The sequence below is a fragment of the Phytophthora ramorum genome (assembly GCF_020800215.1).
Source record: "Phytophthora ramorum isolate Pr-102 chromosome Unknown Phyram_PR-102_s0012, whole genome shotgun sequence".
Lineage (NCBI taxonomy): Eukaryota > Oomycota > Peronosporomycetes > Peronosporales > Peronosporaceae > Phytophthora > Phytophthora ramorum.
The window spans coordinates 965,656-992,162 of NW_027150658.1; the positions used below are offsets into that span (position 1 = coordinate 965,656).

The 26,507-nt window shown below is 53.6% G+C and overlaps 8 protein-coding genes across 8 annotated transcripts; 3 read left to right on the forward strand and 5 right to left on the reverse strand.

Moving 5' to 3' along the window:
* Positions 1 to 163: 163 nt before the first annotated feature.
* On the reverse strand, positions 164 to 3,406 carry KRP23_11539 (Unconventional myosin-Ib; the record flags this gene model as incomplete). The annotated part of the gene is made up of 1 exon (XM_067882094.1): positions 164 to 3,406. The coding sequence occupies one exon, from the start codon at positions 3,404 to 3,406 to the stop codon at positions 164 to 166; it is 3,243 nt and encodes a 1,080-aa protein (XP_067740376.1).
* A 4,296-nt stretch (positions 3,407 to 7,702) lies between these two features.
* On the forward strand, positions 7,703 to 10,329 carry KRP23_11540 (Formin-like protein 13; the record flags this gene model as incomplete). The annotated part of the gene is made up of 5 exons (XM_067882095.1): positions 7,703 to 9,223; positions 9,303 to 9,406; positions 9,478 to 9,709; positions 9,780 to 10,058; positions 10,132 to 10,329. 5 exons carry the CDS (start codon positions 7,703 to 7,705, stop codon positions 10,327 to 10,329), a joined length of 2,334 nt encoding a protein of 777 aa, XP_067740377.1.
* Positions 10,330 to 12,140: 1,811 nt separating this feature from the next.
* KRP23_11541 (uncharacterized protein) lies at positions 12,141 to 12,503 on the forward strand (the record flags this gene model as incomplete). Its single annotated transcript, XM_067882096.1, has 1 exon — positions 12,141 to 12,503. One exon carries the CDS (start codon positions 12,141 to 12,143, stop codon positions 12,501 to 12,503), a length of 363 nt encoding a protein of 120 aa, XP_067740378.1.
* Positions 12,504 to 13,896: 1,393 nt separating this feature from the next.
* Positions 13,897 to 14,136, reverse strand: KRP23_11542 (uncharacterized protein; the record flags this gene model as incomplete). The annotated part of the gene is made up of 1 exon (XM_067882097.1): positions 13,897 to 14,136. The coding sequence occupies one exon, from the start codon at positions 14,134 to 14,136 to the stop codon at positions 13,897 to 13,899; it is 240 nt and encodes a 79-aa protein (XP_067740379.1).
* Positions 14,137 to 14,274: 138 nt separating this feature from the next.
* On the reverse strand, positions 14,275 to 14,721 carry KRP23_11543 (uncharacterized protein; the record flags this gene model as incomplete). Its single annotated transcript, XM_067882098.1, has 1 exon — positions 14,275 to 14,721. One exon carries the CDS (start codon positions 14,719 to 14,721, stop codon positions 14,275 to 14,277), a length of 447 nt encoding a protein of 148 aa, XP_067740380.1.
* An 88-nt stretch (positions 14,722 to 14,809) lies between these two features.
* KRP23_11544 (Crinkler effector protein 5) lies at positions 14,810 to 15,616 on the reverse strand (the record flags this gene model as incomplete). Its single annotated transcript, XM_067882100.1, has 1 exon — positions 14,810 to 15,616. One exon carries the CDS (start codon positions 15,614 to 15,616, stop codon positions 14,810 to 14,812), a length of 807 nt encoding a protein of 268 aa, XP_067740381.1.
* A 596-nt stretch (positions 15,617 to 16,212) lies between these two features.
* Positions 16,213 to 18,618, reverse strand: KRP23_11545 (Bifunctional dethiobiotin synthetase/7,8-diamino-pelargonic acid aminotransferase, mitochondrial; the record flags this gene model as incomplete). The annotated part of the gene is made up of 1 exon (XM_067882101.1): positions 16,213 to 18,618. One exon carries the CDS (start codon positions 18,616 to 18,618, stop codon positions 16,213 to 16,215), a length of 2,406 nt encoding a protein of 801 aa, XP_067740382.1.
* Positions 18,619 to 25,766: 7,148 nt separating this feature from the next.
* KRP23_11546 (uncharacterized protein) lies at positions 25,767 to 26,417 on the forward strand (the record flags this gene model as incomplete). The annotated part of the gene is made up of 1 exon (XM_067882102.1): positions 25,767 to 26,417. The coding sequence occupies one exon, from the start codon at positions 25,767 to 25,769 to the stop codon at positions 26,415 to 26,417; it is 651 nt and encodes a 216-aa protein (XP_067740383.1).
* Between the last annotated feature and the right edge of the window lie 90 nt (positions 26,418 to 26,507).

The window sequence follows — 26,507 nt, forward strand, 5'->3', positions numbered from 1 at the left end:
GTCAGCTAGGTTTGCTACGCTACGCCCTTCACCGTGGGCCACGAACATCTACCTGCACATGTACGTGTAAACTGTTTCTTTTCCTTTTTGTCTCGGGCGCTTTCACCCGAGTGTTGAGCTTGTTATCACCACCATTTCCATCCGTCTGAGCGCGGTCGGCAGTTTAGATGATGCCTACCTTCACAGCCATCGTGTGGCGGTCCACCTTGCTCCACTCCGAGTCCTTCATCGAGCGGTCGAAGGAGAACTTAACCTTCAATTGTTTTCCCTTCGCGGCGTAGAAGTCCAGCTCGTCCGAGAACTCCACGGGAAGATCGCGTCCGTACCCCTTCTCCATACGGCTGCGCAGTGCCTGCACAACCTCCGTCTTCTGGGTCACCTGAACCATCAGGTCGATCTCACCCTTCACACGCAGGATCAGGTAGTTGTCCGGCTGCGTACTCATCGCCACACCCGTAAGGCGAGCCAGCTCAAACACACGGCGTTCCTTGGGCTGCTGAATCTTGTCGGCCTTCAGGTTGAAGACGCGGCTCTCGCTGATCATGAGCACCCGCGTCTGATGCGCGAAGCGCTCGTTGACCTTCTCAACCGTGTCCAAGAACAACAACTTTTCTTTGCGAGCACCGCGAGAGCTGCCAGCCTTGGAACCACGGCCTTCGGTGTGGGCCTGGATGATTGACGCGTAGGCCGGGTACTTGTTCACGCCAATGTAGTCGCCCTGGTACGTACGGTCCAGCGAATCGCGACGACGCTTCTTCTTGCCCAGGTAGCGCTCGAACTCCGTGCGGACACCAAGAAGTGCCACCTTACACGATCTCCACATGTCGTTTGCAAGGTGCTTGCGCGTTTTCAGGCCGCGGTAGCGCTTGCTGAACACAATTTGTGCCTGCCTCAGCTTCAGGAACTCACGACGCTGCGAACGTGCCTGCACGAAACTCTGCATGAAGAGGACCGAGTTTAGCTTCTCCTCTTCCTTCAAATTCTTCATCAACTGGCTGTTGTTGACGTTCAGCAGCTTCCCGGAGACAGCCTCCCAGTTACCATACAGCTTCGCAACATGGTTCTTGTCGCTGGCTCCAGGCACGCGCTTGCGGCGGTCCTGACAGTTCTTCCAGACGGCATCGTAAGAGGAGAAAAGCTGCTTAGACGCCGCCGAGAACACGTTGAGAGCGATACGGTTCTTGTAGCGACGCCAGGCGTTCTCGATAATGTTGACGATAACCGGAATGCGCTCCTCACGCAGAACCTCAAGGGCAGACAATGCCTGCGGATGGCGAAGGAAAATCTTGTTGCGGCCGAGCGAGAAGCATCCAAGTGTTTTCGAGTCCTCCTCAAACGGAACCAACTCGTTCTTGTTATCCGGGTCTCTCACGCCCAACCCGGCAGTCGTAAGCAGATCAACGGCAGCCTTGCGACTTGAGTGGGCGGTCGGTGCCGGCCACGTTGACTCCGACAGGAAGCTGTAGCGCTTAATGAACGGACCATACGGCTGGCTATAACAGAAACCTTGACGACGCACGCTCAGGTTTTCCACCAGGCCAAGGCAACGGACCTGCTCAGCAACAAGTTCCTTGTTTACAGCCAGGGGACTCTTCTTCTCGTTGGGCTTGATACAACGGATGTAGTGCGGGTTACAGCCATCAAGCTTCTTGAGCAGGTCCGCAACTTGCGTGCGGAACTGCTGCGACGTAGACGGAGGACGCTTCAGCGTCTGCTGCTTGGTGCGCTTGTCCAGGAAGACCTGGCGCACGAAGGCGTTCGACGAGTGCTCCATACCGTCCTGCAGGTCGTTGAAGAACGTGTCGACATTGGCATCGAAGAACAGAGTGACATCATACTCGACCTTGCCAGCGTAGTGCACAATGCCAAAGTTCGGCCCGCGCACACGAGACGCGATGTAGTGCGGGTTCCTCGAGTGCTCGCTGTTGTAACGCTCGATCAGCTCCAGGTCCGATAAACGCGCGATAGCACACTGCTCATCCAGCAACGGGAAAATGCCGTGCTGCTTGGGGTCCTCGATCAGGTCACACACGACCTGGTTGTTGAAGAACTTGATGTTCTGCCAGCTCAGGCCCTCGCGGCGGTAACCTTCCTGCTCGCTCTCAAGCGTCTGACTGATGAAGAGCTGCTGCAGCTTTTCGTTCACGTAGTTGATGCAGAGCTGTTCGAACGCGTTCACATCGAAAATCTCAAAACCGTAGATATCCAAAATGCCGATGCTGTTGCTGATGTCACGCTTCTTGCACGTCACGTTCGTGTTGATGCGAGCCACGATCCAGTCGAAGATCTTCTCGTACAGCGAGCGCATGATCGAGTCCGACACCTTCTTGGCCTGGCGCGCGTCGAACAGCACCTTCTGGTCCTCACGGTAAATGTTGACAATCCGGAAGGTCAGCATGGCCTCCAGCTTCTCCTTCTCGACGCCCATCAGACTCGCGGCCTTCTCCAGAGCCTCCCGCGCCTCGGGGGCCTCGATTGCAGCGCGCGGGTTGTGCGCCTCGTCGGTCGTCTGTTTGAACTGCACGTTGCCGAGCCACAAAATGGCCGACAGCTGCTGGAAAATATCTTGCTGCTCCTCGTCCGTGATGCCCACGGCCGTCATGTTCTGGCGCACGTTCCTGTAGTTCTCGGCGTCGTCCACGCCTTCAATCGTGGCGTCTTCGTTGCCCAGCACGTCGAACTCCTCGGCGCTTTCTGGTAGTTGCCAGGCCTCCCGGTCGGCCGCAGTGGCGCCGGCCATGAGCTGGTAGAACGAGTGGAAGTTGCGCTCCCCCTCGGCCTGGCGGATCACGCGGCTGCGCTCGAGCAGGTAGTTGTCGATGTACCCACCGATGACCTGGCCCACGCGGTTCATCTGCAGCACAATGTACTTGCCGAAGCGACTGCTGTTGTTGTTGCGGATAGTCTGCGCGTTGCCGAAGGCCTCGAGCACGGGGTTGGAGCCCCAGAGCACGTCCGTCACGTGGCTCGTCATGTCGTCGGCCTCCTTGCGCTGCGCTACCGACATGCGGCGGTTGGCGATCACGGCGCTCTTGGCTCTGAAGCGCGTGCTGATGGTCGTGAGGTAGCGCATCACGTGCTTGGACGTCTCGGTCTTGCCGCTGCCGGACTCGCCCGTGATGAGCAAGCTCTGGTCCAGGCCGAAACGCATGAGGCTCGTGTACGCGTTCTCAGCCAGTGCGAAGGGGTGGGGATCACACAGGTGCAGCTCCTTGCCCTGGAACGCGTCGATCATGTTGCGCGCGTAGATGGAGTCGCCGTTGGGCTGGCGCAGCAGCTTGTACGGGTTCATGGCGATGAGCACGGGTCCGAGGAACGTGTACACGTAGCCCTGGCGGTAGCGCGTCACCAGCTCGTCCACCACGTGGGCCTCGTCCACGGCGTCCACCATCAACAGGTCCTTCATGGTTGCGGAAGGGATTCAGGGACAATCGCTCTTGACGGCTCCGCACTCGAGCGCTCTCTTTGCCGAATGATGTTGTCGGCCACGCGGACTTCCCTCTGACTCCCCCTCGAAAGCACGGGAAAAAATGCGCGTTCAAGGCTGTGAGAACGAGTAGGAGAAGCATTGACCGCGTTATAGAGATTAACGCCAGGAAGCATCTGACAGAAGAAGTACCCTGTTTAAATCGATTTCGAGGCCACATTGTGCGGTTTTTAGTGCGCATTTCTAAACGACGGTTTGAGCCGTTGAGGCGTTGACACGGAAAGGACTCGCCTGCTGGAACAGAGCATGGTGCAGCGTTGGCACTATGCCGCCGTCCGTGCTGTATCTCTCTATTGCTGCCGCCGGCGAACGTCGAGCGTGACACTGTACGTGAGGCCTTGCAACGCTTCAACCGCGCCGAGACGAGGAGAACGCCAATGTGTCGCTCGTTCCTCCCCGAGGGGACCAGCTATCGCCCCCTGGCTGACTGACTGAATCTGACTGGGTCCTCGCCCCACACGAGAATGTATCGACGGCAGTACCAGTAAAGGTCAGTGCTGCACTCTCCGCGCACCACCGTCAGAACGGGGTCGCTCGAGATGGGGCTCACAACGAAAACGTTGGTAGACTGGAGGTGGCGGCTACATGAAGGTGCCGTTGATTTGGCATCGAATCGGAGTCCGACCACCGGGCCAACACCTGTGCAACCGAACGATGCGGCTGCAATCGTGCCAACCTCGCTGCGGTTGTTAAACTGATTCGTGCATGGACTCTGCGGCGAAGGATGTGAATTTGAATCAACGAAAACGTGTTCATGTGCATCGGCGTCAGCCTCGGCAACTGCGGAGTGAATCCGAGTAAGCTCCACTGACTGCTTGTGTGTGTGTGTGTGATTGCGCCGGCTGCTTCCAAAGCAGGGCCAAGGTTGAAGGCGGCGACGGTCTCTGCTTGGATCGGATGGAAACCGATAGAAACGTTAGAAACGAACACGTATCAGATCTGAATCGGAGCCCATCAAATATCCGAGCCACTTTTTAGTCGCGAAATCCATTGTGAAATCCGCCCGCATTTAGGAGATTGTAAACACTTCTGTATGTTGGCCTTATGAAAAAGGGATGTTAATGCACTTTCAAATGTGCACGACGAGTGCTGGTTTAGCGTAACTCTACCTCAGCATGGTTTTATCACCATCATGAACATCGTAAATCATGACACGAAAACAAATTTACAGAACAGAAACAAAAGTCGTCGCAGACTTTCGTAACGAGTTTACAGGTGGCGCTGGCGTTGATTCATGAACATGTACAGCGTAAGGAAAGATGAAATAACCCCCCCCCCCCCCCCTAAAAAAAAAACGTCGGGCATGGAGCACAGCAACGACAACGACGGCTCGATGGGCGATATGCTTAGCGGAAGCGACGCCGAATCGCTTCCACTAGGGCTGTCAGTGGAAGCTGCCAGAATGCAACATGCGACTGTATCGGACCGCGACGAGGAGGAGAGGTACCTTTACAGAGCCCCGCTCACGCTTCAATACAGCCACTGATAAGTCCCAGCTGGATGTTGCAGACGTACGTGCCACACCACCGTTTGATATTGATCGCAAAGCGATAAGCACCTGGTCGTAGAAAGCGTAGCTATACTCTTGCATTCTAGAGCTAATTGCTTTCAAATTACTCTGTAACACCGCTTTAAACCTCTTCATTATTAAATAGATATATCCCAAAGTAAAAGATACTACTCAGAGCACTCGACCATGCCCATATATTCTGGACAGCTGCGTACACCTAATCAGATAGGAAAGAAGTTGCAGGGCGATTCAGAGCCCTACAACACGTCTGGTAACCAAACGAAGCTTGTCTACGTCGTAGTTTGTGATGTCATAATCGGTAGAAGAACCGCCACGTGTTTCCAGTGATATCGTCGATATCAAATGGGAGAATGGCGGAGTAGACTCACTGAGCAGCGCAAGCTCATGGTGGCGCAATCTTGATGCCATGGAGTTGCTTCAATTGGGAAGTGTCCAGCATTTCCCTCGCCACACAGCGGTACGTGAGGAAATCAAAAGGAGCTGTTTTTCAGTTATCAGCCGAGTGTATGTGGACAAGTCGATACCATCTGCTTAAAGTAGAACTTCGCGTTTAAGGCGGATGTTTGGTAGTGTATTCGGGAATTATCTGGAATTTCCGTCATATCCCTCGCAGCAAGCCGCGCAACAGCCACTACATCCATCAGAGCATTTTAAGACTACATCGCAGTCCTCACAGCACACACCGTCACGAATCAACCATTGCATACCCCCCACTCCAATGAGGCACGGCGCAGGTTGGACTACTATCATCACATTTTCTGGTGCTTTAGGGGCTGTTTTTCTTCCGTCTCGCCTTAAACAGATCTCTGTTGTAGAGCATTTACCACTTCCCTCAACATATAAAAACCTCTGGGTCGCTGGTTGTGATGGTTGGTCTCCTTGATTGATATGTTGTGCGCTTAGTGATGTCGAAGTACATGTGCCTTCGCATCATGAGGGACTGGCGCTGGAATGATGCTTGCTAGAGCCTACGTTGTTCATTTTTTGAATTGAGCAAGACCAATCACCATAGCCTATGCAGACGCAGAGATGCCAAACGTGCTACATGTACTAGGTGTCAACTCTCGTGAATCATTGTTATTACTAAAAAAAACAAAGGTGGCAACCTGCAATACCTATGTAAATAATGCGTTAGTAGGCGTGTCTACCATGATTTTGCGGCTAACTATACCGTTGCGATAGTTCTGCGTTACTATAGAGGTCGTTGCTGCAAAGGTGGTGTACCTGCCGCCGGCAAACCCAACAGGGAGCCGTCTCCTCCAGGTCTCCGAACCAGCTGAAACCAGTTCATAATGATAGTACTCTTGTGTTTAGTACTATTAATAGTACCACCGGACGGCTACTATCAAGGCGTTCGTCGTTTTTGACCCGCCGCCCGCCTATCCACTCGGTCCAGGCTTCGAAGAACAATTCGAGGTCATCTCGTGATGTGGAAGGCGTCCGGCAGCTGCACGGGTCTCTGGGGTGTATACCTTTCTGCAGCTAGCAATTGACTTGCTCCAACGCAGTAGGACACAGCCACCCTTCTCGACCAGCAAGAAGACTGTCACCGTTGCCGTCGTCGATGCATTGACGGCCCACATGAATCTCTAGAGGCGGGCAACACTGGCAAACAGGCGCAGCCTCGGGCGTCAACGCGACGCACGACTAACCTGCGATACATGAACAGCATCGATGCGTCAAACAATCGTGGTCGTGACCACGGAAACCATTGAAGCCGACGACGACACGCTGAAATGGCGCAGCAGCACGAGGGGATCGGCATGTGTAGGCCAGCATTTCGGCATTGGAGCACTCCGCCGCAGGTTGGGCTGCGCTGGATTACTACACAACGCAAAGTTTGCCGTGCAGTTGCGGTGTGTTCTCGCGGAGATGGTACAGCCCTTCAGATGAGGCGAGGCTCTCGCTGATTTGATGTCTGCCTTGAAGCCAAAGGCTGCGTCGGAACAAGAGCGTTAGAGCCCTCGACAATGCGCAGAGGGCAACCGCGGCGCCCCCAGCTATGTCCTGGCAGGCGAGCACGAGACGCGTCGGCACAGTCAGCAACTCGCTTCCCTGGGCAGAGTGCGGGTGCCGCCGCGACAGCAGCTCATACACCGTGCGCCTTATTCGGGGCATTGATTCACCAAAAATTGCAACGTCAAAACCGTTATTCGAGTGCATGTAACCACTTCCATCTACAGTACGGCCGCCGCTTCGGATGGCCTTCAACCGGCACGCTCTGCTGTGCCCGACTAATCGTGTCCACGAGCCCCCACTATCACGCCCGTCCTATACTAAGTGGCCTAATCATTCGCACTCGCAGTCCGTCGCAGCAGAAAAAGTATCTTTGTGATAACGTCGAGACTCTGATATGGGGGACGAACCTTCGGCCTTGTCCAATGCAGCGCCAAGTTGCCCGGCGGAGGTTCTCTGCCACCATCGCCTGGCTGCTTCCACTTCACGCCCGATGGGCACCTTGCCGTTATTGCTTGAGCACTCGAGTGCCGCGAACCTTCCTGGGCGGGCATCGCAGGGGGCGGCGGCAACGGACGGGGCGAGACGCGTGACCTCGTATCTCGCTCATTCGCTGGCTTGCGGCGAGGTGTCCACCGCTGCTCGATTGTTTCAACTCGCCTCTTGGCGCTCGACTGGCATTGTTGGTCGCAGGTTCCACTGCTACTGCTTGCAGCACTGTTGCTGTTATGGTGCGGGGCAGCCCGGTCTACGACGGGCCCGGCGGAAATTTCGTCCGCGCCGACGCACTCGACTGTGGTGCCTGCCGCGGTGATTCATGGCTCATCTTCCACCTCCTGTTGAGCTTCGTGCTCGTCGCCTACGTGCGCTGGAGCCGCGTGACAATCCACAACCACGCCTGCAACAAGCGTGAGTTGCCGCCGTGCTGTCAGCGACATCTCCGACAGCACCACGCAGGATCAGACGCTGTCGAGAAGGAACGCGAGGTGGTTGATGTCAGCGGCGCCGACGTGAAGGAAAACGAGGTGTTGCTACCGACTATTGCAGAGCCAGCACTTTCAGCAGAGGAAGAGCGAGCTGCAGCCAGACTCGCGGCTCTTCGCACCGAGTACTCGGCTTACCTGCAGATGATCAAGGTCGGGTTCCCCAGAGTTGTGGTGAACCACAAGATGCAAGCTGAAAATAAGGACCCGGCGGTGCTGGACGAGCTCATTGCTACGACGCCAAAGGCGAAGAAAGTGCCAGCTCCTATTGAAATTCCTCAGCCCCTTGTGAACGAGGACCCGGAGCACACTCAGAAAGTCGAGTCCTTCCAGCGGATGATCAAGGTGGGCGTTCCGCGCCACCTTGTAGAGATGAAGGCAAGACGAGAAGGTGTGGACCCTGCTGAATTGGACGGATCGAGTTCTCGTGCAGTGTCTCCTGTCACCGCCGCTCTCAAACCCGGTGACGGTGATCTGCCTGCACCAGTATCGTTAGCTGCTCGTTCCAGACGCTCTAGCATCGGCTCCGCTGTGTCGACAGCACCTTCCACGCCGGACGCATTGGCATCACGATGTGCCTCAACTGTAGCAACTGGAAATGGTCGCGCTTTGGCGATGATGGCGCTCCGCAAAATGAACACTGGCATGCGTAAGAAGCTGCACTGGTCCACGACTCCAAACACAGGTGCAATTATCCCGGTTCAGCGACGTGACTCGCTTTGGAGCCGCATTCACGATAAATCACAGCACGATCAAGTGTGTATCTCCACCGAAAGTCTGCGTTGGATGGAGAAGCTCTTTGTCAAGGTCGTCGCAAAGGCCAAAGCTGGGCGACGAAGACGCACAACCAGCAGTAACAGCGACACTAGTAAGCCTCAGAAGCAGACCTCAGCGTTCCGTTCCGAGATGGAGAAACGAGAACGCTCGACTTCTGACCCTGCCGTTTTTGATGACGAGGAAGCCGAGATGGAGCCCGATCCGGAAGAATGCGAAGTCGACGGGGGGGAAGGGGCAAAAGAACCCGGTAGTGCATTCTTGCATCGCAAGCTCTATGTCGTGCTTCTCGACCACAAAAAATCCCAGAACATTGCTATTGTGCTCGCACGCGTGAAACGCACATTTCCAGAGCTGACGCACGAGATTTTGACGCTGAATTGCGACGTATTGTCCAGTCCAGCCCTACAATCCCTCATTGATATGTGGCCTGACAGTGGTGAGCAAGAGGCTATCGACCAATTTGATGGCGACGCGTCAAGCCTGGCTACGGTGAGTGAGCACGTATCGTTTACAAAGTACCGAGTAAAATCGACCTTACAGTTGTTTTGTTTTTTCCTCAACACATTAGGCTGAGCAATTTTTGATGGTGGCCCGCAAGATTCCGAGAGCGCAGCAGAAGCTGCGCTGCCTTCAGTTTAAAATGGACTTTGGCCCTCGAGTCGAAGAGCTTCGGTAAGTGTGTGGGTTGGATTTCCTGTTGGTGCGACGCGTACGTTTACTAACACGTGCTATTCACCTCCCAGTGACAATGTGAAGCTGCTGGTTCGCGGTATCCAACAAGTTTGTGCGAGCGATTGCTTCGCTGGCGTGCTCGAGTACATCTTCCACTTGGGCAATCTACTGAACTTCGGCGAGGGAGTGGAGTACACAGCGTGGGTGAAGAGTATTTCCATTAGCTCACTGGCGAAGCTCTCGTTCACCAAGGCTTACGACGGGCGAATATCGTTCTTGCAGTATGTCATTCAGTCAATCGAGGTATGTGCTGCAATCTCTATTAATCAAATGATGAGACCACGTCTGACCTTGTTATCTTCTGATCTTGCAGCGTGACGAACCACATCTTGCGCTATTTGGTGAACAGCTACCTCTAATTCTCAAGTGCAGCAAGTTATCTATTCAGAGCCTCGTCACGGAGCACCAGGCTCTCAAGGGCGGTCTTCGGATGCTGATCAACGAGACGCAGAAAGCAACAGTATTCAAAACCGACGACGATGACTTGCGCGCGGATTTGGCACAATCCAGAGAAAGCATGAGACTCTACGCCATGGAGGTCGAGCAAGAACTCAACGGAGTACAGGAGCTTGTCAATCAACTGGAGAGAGAGGTAAGCGCCAATTCATGTCTTCAGGACAGTGCATTTACTTCTTGGTGCTGACCAATTTGTTTATTACGATCAGAAAAAACACTTTTTGAACTATTTCGAAGAAGATGACACACTGCCAATTGACGAGCTGCTTGGTTTCATCGCCAGTTTTGTGGAGGAGTACTCGCGGGAGCGTCAGCAACTCATTCTCCGTGCTCGCCGTGCGCAGAAGACGAACCACAACCGATCGGCGTCGGTCAGCACTCAGCCCCTAAAGCGTCATAGTCTGTAAGCACCCAGAGATTGTGCCATTCATTTATATCAACTAGTCGCCCGAGGCCAGAAACACCAGTGCATATTTGTCACTTCGAAGTACTACGAAGTAATAGCCATGGAGGAAAAGAATTGTTCTTTGTGGCTTGTACCAGCTATCTCAGAAACCTGCGGTGGGTTTGCATTTGAACTGACCGCACTAGAGGATTTCCACCGCGGGCGAGAACTCATTCGAAATACTACTCATTACGATCTTGGAATGGGAAATTGCTTCGATGGCGGCTGTTGTAGTAAGCTTACTGCCCTTCGCGTAGGCGTTTCCCAAAACTCACTTTGACAGTACACGGGAAGGACATTAGCGACGTCTGGGACAACCGCACATTTGGAAGAGTGTTTTGAGGAGCTCGCAGATTCATATAGTCTTTAATGTTACTTCGAAGTAATTGTTGCCAGCTCAAGGTGCCTTGATAATATTACTATCACGGAATATTATTGAGTGCCGTTGGGGCTGTCGTATATGTAATTCTCCTCTTGATTAAAGAGAAAGAACGCTTCTACGCGTGTGTATGCCCCACTATTAAACTATGGTCGAAGAAATTTACCGCGCCTGTACAAGGTTGCTCGCGGCAAGGTCACCACTCTTGTTTGACACCATTCCATTGATGAAGTAATGACTCCTAGGAACCTCCTGCAAAGTTTGTCGGTTGCGAGGAACTCGTCGTCGTTGTCGTCGAGACGCCCTACACTTACCGAAACTTTTCGTAACAGAGTTTGTTTCCTTACTTCCTACAAGTAGTTTGCCAATAAAAGCATTCTGCAGCAAGGTCCCAGCGCGCGATGTTGACACGGCATGGTGCTGTGAACGAGGCCCACGTACGGTTTCACCACGACGCGAGAATATCGCTCGAGCAGCTAGCAAGTAAGACACCAAACCAAGTACTGTACGAAGATCGTGTACCACAGAAAACTCCACACGTCATAGATGCTCAACGCAATTGGGTTTGAATTATTCAAGCCCGATCGATTGAGCGATACGAGAAAAAAAAAACTCCTGGATAACTGCACTCGTCAGCTCTCCAACCAAGAAAGGCTTGTAAGCTATGAGTCTATGAGTAGTGACTAAAGCGAAAACGCTTGATGCCACTACTTACTCAACCAATGCAAACTCTCGATAATCACCCAGATCAAGAGGAGAGTCTGGACATGTTGTAGCCTAGCGAGATGCACTGCGTTCTCGCAGTGATTCCGTCATGAGCAATGAACAGAAACAAATCCATCATCAATCATTTCATCACCAAGTACAGCAATGCGAATCGATATGAAAAAATCGCTCCGTGTGCCGACAACCTCATACAAATACCATGGATTCGTTTCGGTGAAGTGTTTATCATGCTTGATTCCGTAGCGCCCGATGCGACGCTCCGTCGTAGTATTATACAAGTGCACCATACAGAATCTATATTGCGCCCACAATGCCGTACCAATCAGAATACATGTATGGTGCAGTGCCGGAGTCTTGAACGGGGAGCCATCCGTTGATGTTGTAAGTACCATATGAACGGCACCAGCCCAACACCAATCCACGCTGCAAAAAGCATTCGACGTGCTGTCACTTGCTGCAGTAGGAATCCTGATCTTTCGGCCGCATCTCCATCTTTGACCGCGATTGCCTTCACAAAACCTAGTAAGATAAACGAGCTCTCGCGAGAAAAAATTGTCACTTTGCAACCTCCACGTTGAAGTCGATGGTGCTTTAGTGTGGTCCACACCTGAAAAATCAGTCTCATAACGCCTTGATATCTCCGTCGACGGTATCTCCGTAAGCGCAAAATGGGGAACGTCTCCTCCAAGAATGGGTTCGTGTACTCGGCCAATGACTATCAATTGGCCATTGAGGCCTCCAAGGAGCTCGAGTTTCTGCTGGAGACGCATTTCGGCGCGCACGGCCAGGGGCTGCATGAGAGGGTCTCGTCGGTCGAGACCTCCATCCCAGTGCCCACGGTCCGCTCGATCCGCTACGTTGCGACTCTGCGCAACAGACTCATCCACGACCGAGAGATGAGGGCGCTGCCTGACCGCGCGATGTTCATCAAGAAATTCGACGACGCTATGGCGGAGATCAACATTATCCTCGAGAAGAGGCGGATCGATGCCGGGGGAGGCCAGGCGCCAGGAGAATGTATCATCTCGTAGATGATCTCTCATTTTATATCTGCTTTAGCTACCCATAACAAATATTTCCCCTGCCTCAGAACTATCAACTTTGGGTCATATATCGTGGGCATTCTCGTTATGCATTACAGAATGAGCCTCCCCCTCCTCGACGCGGACCGGTACCGGACCCGGCATCCTTTGGACATGCTATCATGTTATTCTAGACGGGCGTTTTTAATAAGCGTACTACATGTACATACGTACTACAATACATAGAAGCTCCGTGAAAGCCGGTAAAAGCACCAACCGATCACGCCGCTCATGATGCAGTCCAACGAATTTCTTGCAACCGCTCATTCGTCAGATCGAGATCCTGATAAGTACGTGACCTCAAAACGGTTAAAGCAGGAGAGCGTGGTGTATATGAAGCGGTGTTGGTGCTGACGTACAACGAAGTAGAAGGCAGTTGATAAAAAAAAACTCAGCTACGAGATGGTGCAATAGGACCCTATGTGGTTTGCGTCGGGTGCCTTCTTCTCGACGACCATGCTGAGCTCCAGCATGGCGTCGTCGAACTTGTTGATGAGCGTCAGGCGGTCAGGCATCTCTCAAGCGTTGGCTGGTAAGTGGGATGCGCGGCACGAAAGGGAGGTTCTCCACCGACGAACACTTCCTTGTTCAGTAGTCGTAGGTAGACTGGGGACTCGAAAACTCTTGGCAGGATTCACGTTCGGCCGAAGACCCTTTCGAAGTGCTGTTAACTTAGAGGCTTTCGACTTGTGCCCTGCGCAAATGTTCAACGGAGCCTCCTTCTCCCTGGCGAATCTTGCCTTGACTTCCTCGTGTGGGTCTGTCAGCTCAACATTGGGCTCGTGCTTGATCGGTTGCAATTTCGGCATGCATACCTGCTCTGATTCTTTGGTACTGAGCTTAGAAACTGACAAGTCGATGGAAATGAAGGGCTCTCTGAGCACTTCTCCCTCGTCGAATGTGGGAGTCCGAAGTTAAATTGTAGTCAAGCTTGTGTTCAAGGGGGGGCACAATTCCCTAGGATATCGCTGTGGTCTTGCAACATAAGAGTCTCAAGTCTGGGGAAACGAAGAGAGTGTTTGCGGAGACGTCAAGTCGAGCACTGCATTCACCAGGAGATCCTACATATCCCCATTTCGGAGCCCAAACTTGTCCCTGGCTACCTGTACATGTATGTGTTGCAAGATCAAGGTGCAAACATTTTTAAATACCGCGAGCATCCGTTTTGTACTTTCCCCCCTTGAACACAAGTTTGACTACAATTTAACTTCGGACTCCCCCATTCGATGATAAGACTCTTCTGCAAGCGGTCATACTGCAACCAGTGGAACAGCTCAGACTATGGGCCAGAGGGTGTTCCCGACGAAATCATTCATGTATGGTACCGGAACCTGTATTAGTACTAGCTATTACGAGTCTGTAAGTTTGGACTTGGATTTGGGCTGCGGGAATCGCTCCAGTAGCGCTTCTGCGTAGCAGTCGGAGGCTGGTGCAGCACTGCATACGACACGGTGATGCCCGTTGCAACGAAAGCTTCCTGCGCGACGCCCTCGCCGAAATACTTGGGGGCGGCGTACAGCGCGTCCACTTGGCGCAGCGTGCAGATGCCCACGGCCGACACGACCTCGGGCTCGAACGACATTTGGTGTGTTTGTTGCTCGTCAGTCGAATCCTGCCTGCCCGAAGGCTGTGGACGCGCTTTTCGAAGCAAGTAGGGCGATGCATTCATCGCCTGCCTCGTTGTCCATGCACGCTCTTGCCACTGTCACGTCCAAGCCGGTCAGAGCGTGGTGCGCTCCATGGTTTGCACGAGGCCAACTACGATCTCCTCCATGAACTGGATAGGAGCTCCGTGTCCCCCGGTCTCGAAGAACAGCGTCTGCACGTGCTCGCTCTTGAGATGCTCGACCAGCTCCAAGATGTTCTTGGGCGGCGGCATCAGGATGTCCTGCTTGCTGCCGATGATGAAAATTGGGAAGCCAGACTTGGCGACGAGTGCCAGACGCTCGTTTGAGACGTGATGCGTCAAGATCGCGAGGTCTTGAGCTGCCACGGCGTGTAACGGAGGCAGCCCGTTGTCAGACAGCGGCGTCGAGTGGTAGTCCTTGAGCACTGTCAAATCGGCTCGACCTTCGATGGGGTTGTTGAGGATGACACTCGGGTACAGCAGCTCCATGACACACTGCAAGGACCCCTTACAGATCGACCCGAAGAGAGCCTTCCACATGCTCGGATGCGGCTTGTACTTGTCTCTTGTAAATGTATGATACATTCGAGAATCTCACCGAAACATATAAGGGTGAATACCTTATTTTTCATTCAACGCAAAGCTTTTCTTTCTTGCATTCCTCTTCGTGGTCCGACAACGCCCCGTAGATCATCTCGCACACATCTCGCATCGATCCAATGTCCAATTGCTCCGATTTAGCACTAAGCGTGCTCGAATCCAGCAAAATGGAGTTTTCACCACAGCGGTAGAGGTACCACTCCATGAAGTCCGTCACGATGCCGTACACGACATAGAGGCCTTCGCGGTCGGCAACCGCTTCGCATCCGATGAGCGCCTGCACTTTCCCTTGATTGAAGTCGTTCTTCTTTGCTTCCACGATACATATCTTAGTCTTACCACGGGTGAGCACGAACTCAAAATGGCCGGTTGCGTGAACTTCGTTGCCGTCCACCGACGCTTCGACCTCTAGCTTCACGTCGACAAACAAACTGCAAAGCATGATGAGTACGGGCGCGATAAAACATTTTGCTCCCTCCGATGCGTCGGTGTATCCGTTCATAGCTTTCGCAGCGTATTTCAAGTACTTGATCAGAAAGTCGAAAGCATGATCGGGAATCGGCTTGCGTTCCTGTTCATACCGTTCGTAGTCGAGCACACTCTTGACTTCGCTCCATCGCACGTAGAAGCACCCAGTCGACGAACCATCATCACCGTTCCTCTTAGCCTTCTTGTTCTTGTCGAGGATTTCATTAAGTTCACGCCAGCGCTTCCGTCGATTTTCACTGTGGGTTCTTGCCAAGCGCGTATCCTTGGCGACTTGATTTGGCTCACCGGAGACCACTACAAGCACGTGGATCTGGCGAGCTGATGGAGAATCCATTCCGATCAGCATGTCCTCCAGAGGATCTTCTCCCTGTAGCTCTTCGTCTCCACTCGTGAGCGCTTCGATGAGAGCAGTCTTCTCGCCCTTCTTCACGTCATCCGAGCGAGAAAAGAGCCACGCGCCGTCCGCCTTCTTCGCTGGAAAGAGCTGCAGCTTGTCTGCTTCTCCCTTAACCGTGTCAGGCTTCTTCACCTTGATCGCCTACTTCAAGTGGCCTACCGACTTTTTATCGTCGATGTCCTCAGGGAACACGCTCCCTTCTCCAACGATCGCACAAACAAGCTTCACCATCTTTCCTCGTCTCGGTAAATTCTCGAATGTGAGGAAGGAGGGGAGGTGACCGCTCCAGTCAAACTACCAAGAGAAATTCTTATCGTAGCGGAAATGAAGTTGTGGTGCCACGGCGTCACAGACTGTATGTCTAATCAAAACGTAGAGTTGCGTTTTCTTTCTTGACATAATGCTGGAGTGGTCGAGAAGAAGGCACCCGACGCGTATTGCACCATCTCGTAGCTGAGTTTCTTTATCAACTGCCTTCTACTTCGTTGTAGGCCAGCTTCATATATGACACGTTTAGCGTCCTCCTGTTCTCAAGCTTCTGTCGCTTACTTCGTGGCCTGCAGGATCTCGATCTGACGAGTGAGCGTGGCAAGATACTTGTTGCAGTCCTCCTGCGTCGTGAGCGGTGAGCACATCATGTACAGCACGTTGCCTAGGGAACGAGCGTACACGCCGTTCTTGCGTAGCACCTGAATGAGCTCCGCAGCCTCCGTCGACGCATATCCGGCGTTCTCCGACGCGAGCTCAACGCATGCCACTGTGCCAATAGCGAATGTGCGCTCGATGTACGGTCGAGTGGACAGCTCCGTGAGGGCGTCCTCGTTCCAGTACGCACGGGTTGCGTCCGTAGTGGGGGTGCTAGCATCGTTGAAAATCTGGTACATGTCTAGTGCCGTCACGGCCGCAGCGCAACCCATCGGGTACGCCGTGAAGGAGTGGCCGTGCAGCAGGGCCTCACCCTTGGAGTCTGCGTAGAACGTGTTGAATACTTCCTCGGACGCAAGCGTGGCAGCCATCGGGACCACACCGCCAGTGAGCAGCTTGGCGTAGCAAGCAATGTCCGGGTCGACGCCTAGCAGGTCGCGCGCAGACTCCACTCCCAGACGCCACCAGCCCGAGAACACCTCGTCGTAAATCACCGGGATCTTGCGAGCGCGGCACTCCTGCACAAGCATGCGCTGGTACAGCGGGTCCACCAGGAACATGCCACCCGAGCCCATCAGCACAGGCTCAATAAGAGCAGAGCCGACACGGACGTTCTTCTCCTCGGTGCTGTCGATCATGTGGGCAACGTGCTTGCGGTACACATCAGCCAACGGACTTTGGTCACGAGATGAATCGAAGGCAGCGTTAAAGGAAGGCAGCTTCTCCTCGGTAGGAGCATTGCCAGCAATTTCGGGGTCGATCGAAATGACGTACCCGCCATCGCGTAGTGCCATCGTCGGCACCTTCAAGAAGACACCCTCCGGGCGGTACCATGGGTGCTGCTTCTCGTTAAACACGCTCTTCTCCGCGACGTTCATCACACCCAGCGTGTCACCGTGGTAGCAGTTAGCCTGGGCTAGCGTGACCATCTTCCACCCAGACGATTCATCCGAAGTGAACTCGCTGTAGTTGAGCTGGTGGTCAAGCACATACTTGCGGAAGGCCATCTTCAGCGCGACCTCCACAGCCGTGGACCCGTCGTCCGAGTAGTACACGCGCGAGGCCCAGCCCTTTCCAACCGATGCCAGCAGCTTCTCACTGAGCTGCAACGCCGGCTCGTGCGCGTTCTCAGGGAACATGACGTGACCGTAGCGACCAGCAGCATACGCCAGCGCTGTCGCCATCTTCGAGTTACCGTGGCCGACACCCTGCGTCCACCAACTCGCGCACGCGTCGAACAGCGGCTCCACCGTGTTGCTGTCGGGGCGGTACACACTGAACTCGTCACCGTGAGCTGAGTCGATCATGGACAAACTGCCCGCCTTCTTGTGCTGCGTGAACGGCCACCAGAACACTTTCTCCGCGCGCTCCTCCATGTGCTTGAAGCTCTCCAGTCGGGTCTTGTGGAACGACGTGAGCGCCTTGTTCACATCGTCAAACACCTTGCCGTGCTGAAGAAACCACTTGTCCAGCGGCTCCGGCATGGGCGGCACCGCGTCCATGGTAAAGATGGGGATGCCGAGCTCGCTTGAACGTGGCTCCAGTGCCGCCTTATTATCCAGTCCATCCTGTTCAATCAAGCAGATCGCCGCCACATCATAACCACGAATCAGCAGCGTCTCCAGCGCCGACATGGTCGTCGAAATGCCGCCCAGTTTGCCGTCCCCAACCAGCACCACGGGCAGTCGCAGACCACGGTACACGTCCACCTGGAACCTCATAGAGGCCGAGGGACTGCACACTCCCCCCGCCGTCTCCACCAGCACCAAACTGTCCGCAGCCTTGTCTCCATTAACGTCGTTAATAGCCTTGAGCTTGTCCGCCAGCAGCTCCAACAGCGCTTCGTCCGTGATGGTGTGTCCCTCCATCTGCGCCGCAAGATGCGGCGACACGGGGTTCTTCCACGAGAAGAGCGTGGAGCACTGGAGCTGTCCCTGCGTCTGGCTATTGGGCAGCGCGTGCTTCTCGACGAACGACGCATCACCAGGGAAGGAGCCGGGGATGTCGTCGTCCGTACCGGTCTGCAGCGGTTTAATGTACTCCACACGGCCCCCGTTAGCCGCTGCAATGGCGGCAGCGCTGCGACAGATGCCGGCAGACACGATGGTCTTGCCAATGTCCGTATTGCTGCCGAAGACTTGGAACACGGGCGTGTCGAGGCTCAGCTTGGACGCGCCTTGGGTGCGCAGCTGCTGCTTCTGCTTGGCGAGCGCGTCGGGCCCCAGCTGCGTCTCGCGCACACCCACGTGGTACTTCATGACGGAGCTGGTGGGCCGCAAGGGGCGACGGAAAGCCTTGGACAGCATGGCGACGTGGGGCTTGAGAGGCAGGCGGCGGATTGAGCAATGATGGATGCGTGTGTCAATCGAGTTGATTGCGCGAAACCTGTGAGAGTAGTTGGAAGTTGAAGACGAAGTTGAGAGGGTATGAGGAGAAGGAGGTTTGGTGTGGTGCACCCATAAGTTAAAAGAGGATGATGCGCATGCAGCACCGGCATGTTGCAGTGTGACGTCAGTGAGGTCGCCATGGCCGAGCCGCTTGATGCTCAAGGAAGCGTGGGGAACTTTGGTGGTGAGAGAATTGACTGGGACATGGCCATTGTGGACGTTGACGTGTACACAATGTGCCCGCCTCAACTGGTAGAGGACAAAAGCCGGCTTGCCTGTAACAGTGCACGGACGTGAGATGCTAACTATACCTGCATCTGCTGGTTGTTCTTGAGTCAAGAGTCATTTTCAATGGCGGGACAGTCGCTGGAGATCACAAGACGTTGCGGTCGACAAGTTGACTATCGGTTGGGATGCAGTTGCAGAAGTAACGATCCACCTTCCAATCCAGTCGAGGATATGGCACTGCGCTACCAGCGACAAGCTCGTTACTTTCGATTGCGGCAGCAGCTCAATCGATCGTTTGATGCGTGACCGCATATCTGGACAGCAACAATGTTGTGCGATGAATTCTACTATCAATGAGTCGTATAGTGCCTGTAAAGCAAGCCGGATGTGGTGGATTCTGGATCAAGCCAGCTTCCGCCGCCAGACGTGAACTTCAAGACTTGACCAATAGACAGTGTGCGACTTGATGCAACCAGGTCAATCACAGAAGGAGCTACGCCTGATCCTGGTGCATCAAGGTCAGCGTGCTTCCTTGGCGATGGCAGAGCCAGACATCTGGCTCTGACCAAACTTTCATGGATCTTGTAGAACAGGCCGCCAGTGATCCAAGTGGAATCGCGGGTTGCCTTACATGTTCCCTTTCATGCTGCCATCAGCATGAAGGCTTCATACTTTCATTGAGAAGGATGGATGGTGACGACTGTCCAAATCTCTCACTCTTCAATTTGCTAGTTACATCACAAGCTGCCAATACACTAGGCTACAAGTTCCAGCAGGATCGCCACCTGCCTCGCCCCGTGTTTTGAGTTGCTTCAACCTCCGGAAAACAGCACAAAGAATTCTTTAGTGGTACTGACGTACTACTCGCTCAAGTGGTACGACTCGACCTACTAGCCGACCGTGACCTGTCGTCATGCCGAAACGCCGCGCTGATGATTCAAGTGACGAGGAGGAGTCCTCCGAATACTCGAAGCCGATGCCTGTACCCATCTTCGCGCCGATTCTCCCACCAAGACTGAGTTCCATTTCTCACAAGGCGTTGGTGAAGTGGGATAAGCTGCGCATGGAGTATGAGGCCAAGATGAGAGCTCGTTGCAGAAGCTCTGGCGAGGATTATAACTTGGTGACGCAGAACGTAAAGGAATCTTTCGATCTCCGTCTCCTAGAGACGTTCTGTGCGCTGAGACTTCGGAAGGACGTTGTCGATGTCACCGAAGGACAACTCATCGCCGAGATCAAGCATCTACTAGGGAAGGTCAAGAACGATGACCTACCCGACATCAAGACCCTGTGCGCGAAGGAGCTACGAATGGATCTGTCGGAGACAGACGTAGATGCCCGCGTACTAGCCTATTTTCAGCGTTTCCATGAAGTCGTTCTGGAGAACGGACTTGAAGAAGTTTTCTCCGGCGATGATGGTGAGAAGGAGAAGTGCAAGCGTTTGGTGTCGTGTTTGGCCCCTCCGGTCCTGAAGGCCGATGTCAAAAGCGCCGTTCGTTGGACTAACAAGGAGGCTGGCAAAAGCATTCAAAAGCTGTACACGCTGATCTATGAGAAGGCTGTCGAACACGAGCGTCATTTCCAGCAAAACAAGCGGATGCGACTGATGGTGAAGGACAAGATTTCACTGCCTAAGTCCGCGAAGAACGTTGAGAAGTCGACTACGGCTCATTCGAAGAAGCCGCCTCGTAATGACTCTGGTAAGCGATTCTTGTCGAAGAAGACCAACACGAAGGTTGAGAAGAAGATCGACCAGAAGACTGACAAGACCTTTAAGCCGTCTATCTCGCGCAAGGAGCCGCCGTCGCCGTGCCCGAAGTGCCAAGAGATGCACTGGCTCAGCGATTGCACGAAGGCAACCGACTCTGAGAAGATCGTGCTTCGGCAGAAGCTTCGCGAATCTAACAAAGCTCGCCAGTCTCGCGTGAAGAGATTGAAAGAGTTGATGCCGCCGACCTCACGCACTGTGACAATCAACGGCGTACTGGATTTGCCGTGTTGCCCGGACACTGGCTCCGACTACACGGTGATCAGCCGTGCACAGTGGAAACTATTGCTCGATGTGGATCCCTCGGTGCAGGAGATTCCGTTGGAGACACCGGTGTGCAGCCAGTCGTATGGTGCACACCCAGTCGTGGCTGAGAAGAAAGCCATGCTTCATGTCCTGATTCACACGGCTGCTGGACCGGTGCAGCCAGTGGAGGCTGTGCCGTGTCTGATTGTGGATACGGACGACGACGAATTCATCATTGGTCAAGACCTGTTGATCGCCCTGGGTATCGATGTGGATCGGCAGCTTGAGCAGCTTGCCTCCCATCGCGAAGACGACACCGGTGGTGATCCATTTGATTTGGAGGCGGACGAACGCCCCATGAACCCAAGTCATGTGGCCTCTGATGAAGAAGTTCGTGCTGCAGTGGAGACTCTGATTGAAAGAGCCCTGGAGCATAACTTTCCACCCGAAAAAGTGGACAAGTTGCGAACCATCGTGCACATGTATGATGTGTGGCGCTTGGAACTCCGTGACGATCCACCTGCTCGCGTTCCACCGCTCGAAGTGCGTTTGAAGGATGGGGCTCAACCATGCAAATGTAAGCCTCGCAAATATCCTCCGCATGTTCGCCAATTTTTACGTGAATTTAACGACCAACTTGTGACACTAGGATGGGTCTACGAGAACCCAACAAGTCGCTGGGCAAGCCCCGTACTCCCAGTCAAAAAGTCACAAGAGCTCATGGATTTGCGGCAAACGACCGACTACCGCGAATTCAACTCAATGACCGACATCATGGCTGCAGTGATGCCGATTCTTTCCTTGGTAATGGAAAATGCACGTGGAAAACAACATTTTGGACTTTTCGACTTCATTAAGGGTTTCTGGCAGCTACCTTTAGCTGAGTCCTGCCAGGAGTGGTTATCCTACATGACTGATGAAAAGATCTACACTCCACGACGCGTCCCACAAGGCTGTGGCGACGCTGCTATCTATTTCCAAAAAACAGTGGAGACGTGCTTTGCGACGCTACTGTACAAGCACCTCCTCGTGTGGATCGACGACCTGTTGCTCTACGCGGACGATATAGAAACTTACCTGGGCAAACTCGCTGAGTTATTTTCGCTGCTGAATGATTTTGGCCTTAAACTCAGCGTGAAGAAGTCCAGCCTGTATCAACAGGAAGTGAAGTGGTGTGGCAAAATCATCGACGCCAATGGTGTGCGCCATGACCCCGCCAGGATCGACTCACTCCGTGCAATGCCGTACCCCAGTACAGCAGGGGAGTTGCAGCAGTTCCTATGTGCAATTAATTGGATGCGAGAGAGTCTCATTGACTATGCCCGTCAAGTCTCTCCGCTTCAACACCGATTAGATGAAGCTCTGGCCAAGACACGACGCACGAAGCGTGTGGCAGCTGGAATTTTAATCGAGCTTAGCGCAGCAGAGAGAGCTGCCTTTGACAATGTGAAAGACATGCTAGCCTCCGCGGCTACGCTTGCTTTCCCGAACGACTCGGCGACAACATGTCTGCTAACCGATGCTTCGGATATTGGGTGGGCCGTCATCGTGACGCAAGTAAAGGACTTTGACATCAAAATGCCCGTCCAGGACCAACAACACCAACTCGTCGAGTGTTTAAGTGGCACCTTCACGGGTAGCCAACTCAATTGGACAGTGATCGAAAAGGAAGCTTTCCCTATCGCACTGGCCTGTGACAAGCTGGATTATTTGCTGCTCCGACCGCAAGGATTCAGGATGTTCTGCGATCATCGCAACCTAATTCACGTGTTTGCTCCTGACGAGAATGTCAAAAAGCACGTGAAAGGCAAGTTGTTGCGGTGGTCCATGAAGTTGATGAACTACAACTATGTGATCGAACATATCGCCGGCCCGAACAACGTCTGGGCCGACATGATCAGCAGGTGGGCTGGCAACCACGTTCCAGTCACCAGCAGGATCAGCAGGATTCGTACTGACACACCAGCGGCGCCAAGCGCTGCATCTCAACAGGAACTAGCCAGGGAGGTGACGGGGCCGATCATCTCGACGCTCCGCCCTCTTGATGACGACAATTTCATTTGGCCGACTTTTGTGGAGATTATTCTGGTGCAGTCACGTTATGAACCGCCATCTGGAGCCGTGCGTACCGACGACGACGTATTCACGCTCCGCGACCGAATTTGGATCCCTACTGAAGCTAGTGATCTCATTTTACGACTATTCATCATTGCACACTGTGGTGCTCAAGGCCACCGTGGTCACGCCGCCATGGTGGAGCACCTTCGACGATTGTTTGCGATTGAGAAGCTCAACACCCTGGCGTCCACCTTTGTCCGCCAGTGCCGGCTGTGCCTGCATTCAAAAGGGGGGAACATCATCCCCAGACCTTGGGGTGAAACAATTGATTGTTGTGAACGCAATGGAGTTTTACATTTCGATTTCCTGTTCATGGGTGAGAGTTTTGGCGACTCCAAGTATATCCTAGTGCTAAAGGATCATGCCTCGCATTTCTGCGAGCTTGTCGTGGCAGATACAGCCGACAGTACGGTGACCGTGGAGGCGTTCCTCGCCTGGCACTCTCGTTTTGGCCTGCCACCAGTTTGGATCTCGGACCAAGGATCTCATTTCAAGAACGAAGTGGTGAGTGAGCTGTCGCGCAGGCTGCGTACGCAGCAGCAGTTCACCCCCGCCTATTGCCCGTGGATAAACGGCTCAGTGGAGCGCGTGAACCGGGATATACTCCAGGTGATCAGGACAATGATACTGGAGTACAAGATCAACCACAGCGACTGGGTGTACCTGGTGCCCATGGTACAGTCCAGCCTCAATCACACTGCAGTACCTTCGCTCGGCCACAAAGCGCCAGTGGAGCTGTTTACTGGGCTACCGTGCCCGACACCTCTCAAAGAATTCTACCTGCCTGGTTCGGGGGAGTTCAAGGAGGTGCCAGCGAGTGACAAGATTGATGACTTTCTCGTCAACCTGCGAAGCAGTATTCAAGACATGCATAAGGCCGTTGAAGACCAACGACTGAAGCAGAGACTGCTGAACAAGAAGCGGGAGCGAGGAGAGAACATGGTGAACTTCATGGAAGGTGATTATGTGTTACGCTCACGAGTGGACGAAAAGAACGGCAACAAACTGCTCGTCACCTGGGTAGGGCCGTATCGCGTGATGCGCGCCGATGTACACTCTTTCATGGTTCGACATCTCATCACGGGTGCCGAGTTGGACGTGCACGCCTCTAGACTGAAATTCTATGCAGACTCCAGCTTGGACGTGACCGAAGAACTGCTCGAGCACATCTCGTCCCAAGGAATCATCTTGGCGGTGGAGAAGCTCAAGGAGCATCAGTGGAACGACAACATCAAAGACTACGAGATTTTGGTGCAGTGGAAGGGACTCGAAGCGATCGAGGACTCTTACGAACCACTGACGACCCTGTCTCGAGATGTTCCAAAACTTGTGAACCAGTATGTAGCCGCCGCGGATCAAGAGCTGAAAGCACACTGGCAGCGTGTGACTATGACTGGAGATCAACAACTACAAGAACCGATAGTTGCAACTGAGATGGTAAGGCCGACGGACATGAGTCGCCGGAGGTCCAGCCGTCGACGGAAGCAACCGCGTTCAACTACAACTACAACTACTCAAGCGTCCGACAAAGGTGACACCGTCGCTGCAACATTGCAGACGTCGAGTGATCGACCTGGACTTGAGAACAACCAACCCGACGCGAACACCCCGAAGCGCCTGACACAGGTTCGAGCTGAGGATCAAGGTGTAAGCCGTCGTACGCGTTCACAGACCGCTAGGGCCGACTGACTGGCGAGCGAGAAGTGATCGTACAACCAATGCTGAAGACCCTTCAGGCGTGGTCATGGCCAGGCATGGATCTGACTGCCATGGCTGCAAATGGAGAAGGTGACGAAGCGGCGGAATCAACCAATGCTGAAGACCCTTCAGGCGTGGTCATGGCCAGGCATGGATCTGACTGCCATGGCTGCAAATGGAGAAGGTGACGAAGCGGCGGAATCAACCAATGCTGAAGACCCTTCAGGCGTGGTCGTGGCCAGGCATGGATCTGACTGCCATGGCTGTAAATGAAGAAGGTGATGAAGCGGCGGAACCAAGCTTTGGGGGCTGTGTGGTGGATTCTGGATCAAGCCAGCTTCCGCCGCCAGACGTGAACTTCAAGACTTGACCAATAGACAGTGTGCGACTTGATGCAACCAGGTCAATCACAGAAGGAGCTACGCCTGATCCTGGTGCATCAAGGTCAGCGTGCTTCCTTGGCGATGGCAGAGCCAGACATCTGGCTCTGACCAAACTTTCATGGATCTTGTAGAACAGGCCGCCAGTGATCCAAGTGGAATCGCGGGTTGCCTTACATGTTCCCTTTCATGCTGCCATCAGCATGAAGGCTTCATACTTTCATTGAGAAGGATGGATGGTGACGACTGTCCAAATCTCTCACTCTTCAATTTGCTAGTTACATCACAAGCTGCCAATACACTAGGCTACAAGTTCCAGCAGGATCGCCACCTGCCTCGCCCCGTGTTTTGAGTTGCTTCAACCTCCGGAAAACAGCACACCGGAGCGAGCTGTTTCATAATTCCGGAACGAGTCACTGGAAACTGCGCGTTTTTAAGCAGTCGTATCGTGCGGGTGGAGGAATGCTGGTGATGATGGTGTCGTTGATGGCAACGGATTCAAGTAATCCTCGTCGTGCAGTGGTCAAATTGCGATATTGGTTGCTGCATCAAGGTCACGCCACTTGTAAAGCCGCTTGAGGCGGGGCGAGGATGTATTTCGCATTTATTCACTTGGAGTACTCGAAGGAATGAGCTCCACTCCAACAAGCATCGACGAAGGGGGTGACGCTGATATTCATGAGCTCAACTTGGATTTGGATCCGTTGTTAATCGCCTTTCTCGAACAGTACGATGCACTTGACGAAGTTGTCGCTGCCCCGTTGGAATCAATCAAATGTTCGGCTGCAGGAAGCAACACCGTGGAGACCAACAAAAGAAATGACATCAACGCAACTGGGCTGCAGCCGCCCAAGAAGAAGTCGTGGAGCCAGCGGCAACGAGAAGAAATGACTCGCTTGCGTGAAGAAATGAAGTCGCTTTCAAGTACACTACTGGAGTATCGCAAAGCAAAGGCCAACCGGCTAGAGCATTTATCAAATCCAAACATTTGGGCGGTGCTACCTCAGCTCCATGGTACATCAGCAGACAGTGAGGGTGAAATGGCATCAGCTTGGGGAAAAGTAGCTACGAGGGAATGCGTGCGTCTGGGGAGAAGCATGGAGGAAAACGCAGCACTGTACGAGTCTGTAAGACGTCACAAGTTCCAGGCAGAGGTCATGCTAAGAACACTCAAGGAGCTTATTCTGCAAGAAGCCAAGCTCTCTAGAGCGGATATCACTGTTTCTGACAGCGACAGCGACGCGTTTGGCGACTTTGCGGCTGGATTTAACGAAACCTAAGGCGATACAGATCTCGACAACTTCTTCGAACGAACGAGCTTCCCGGTCCAGGCCGACGGAACAACTCCACTCAGACAAATACACTTATTT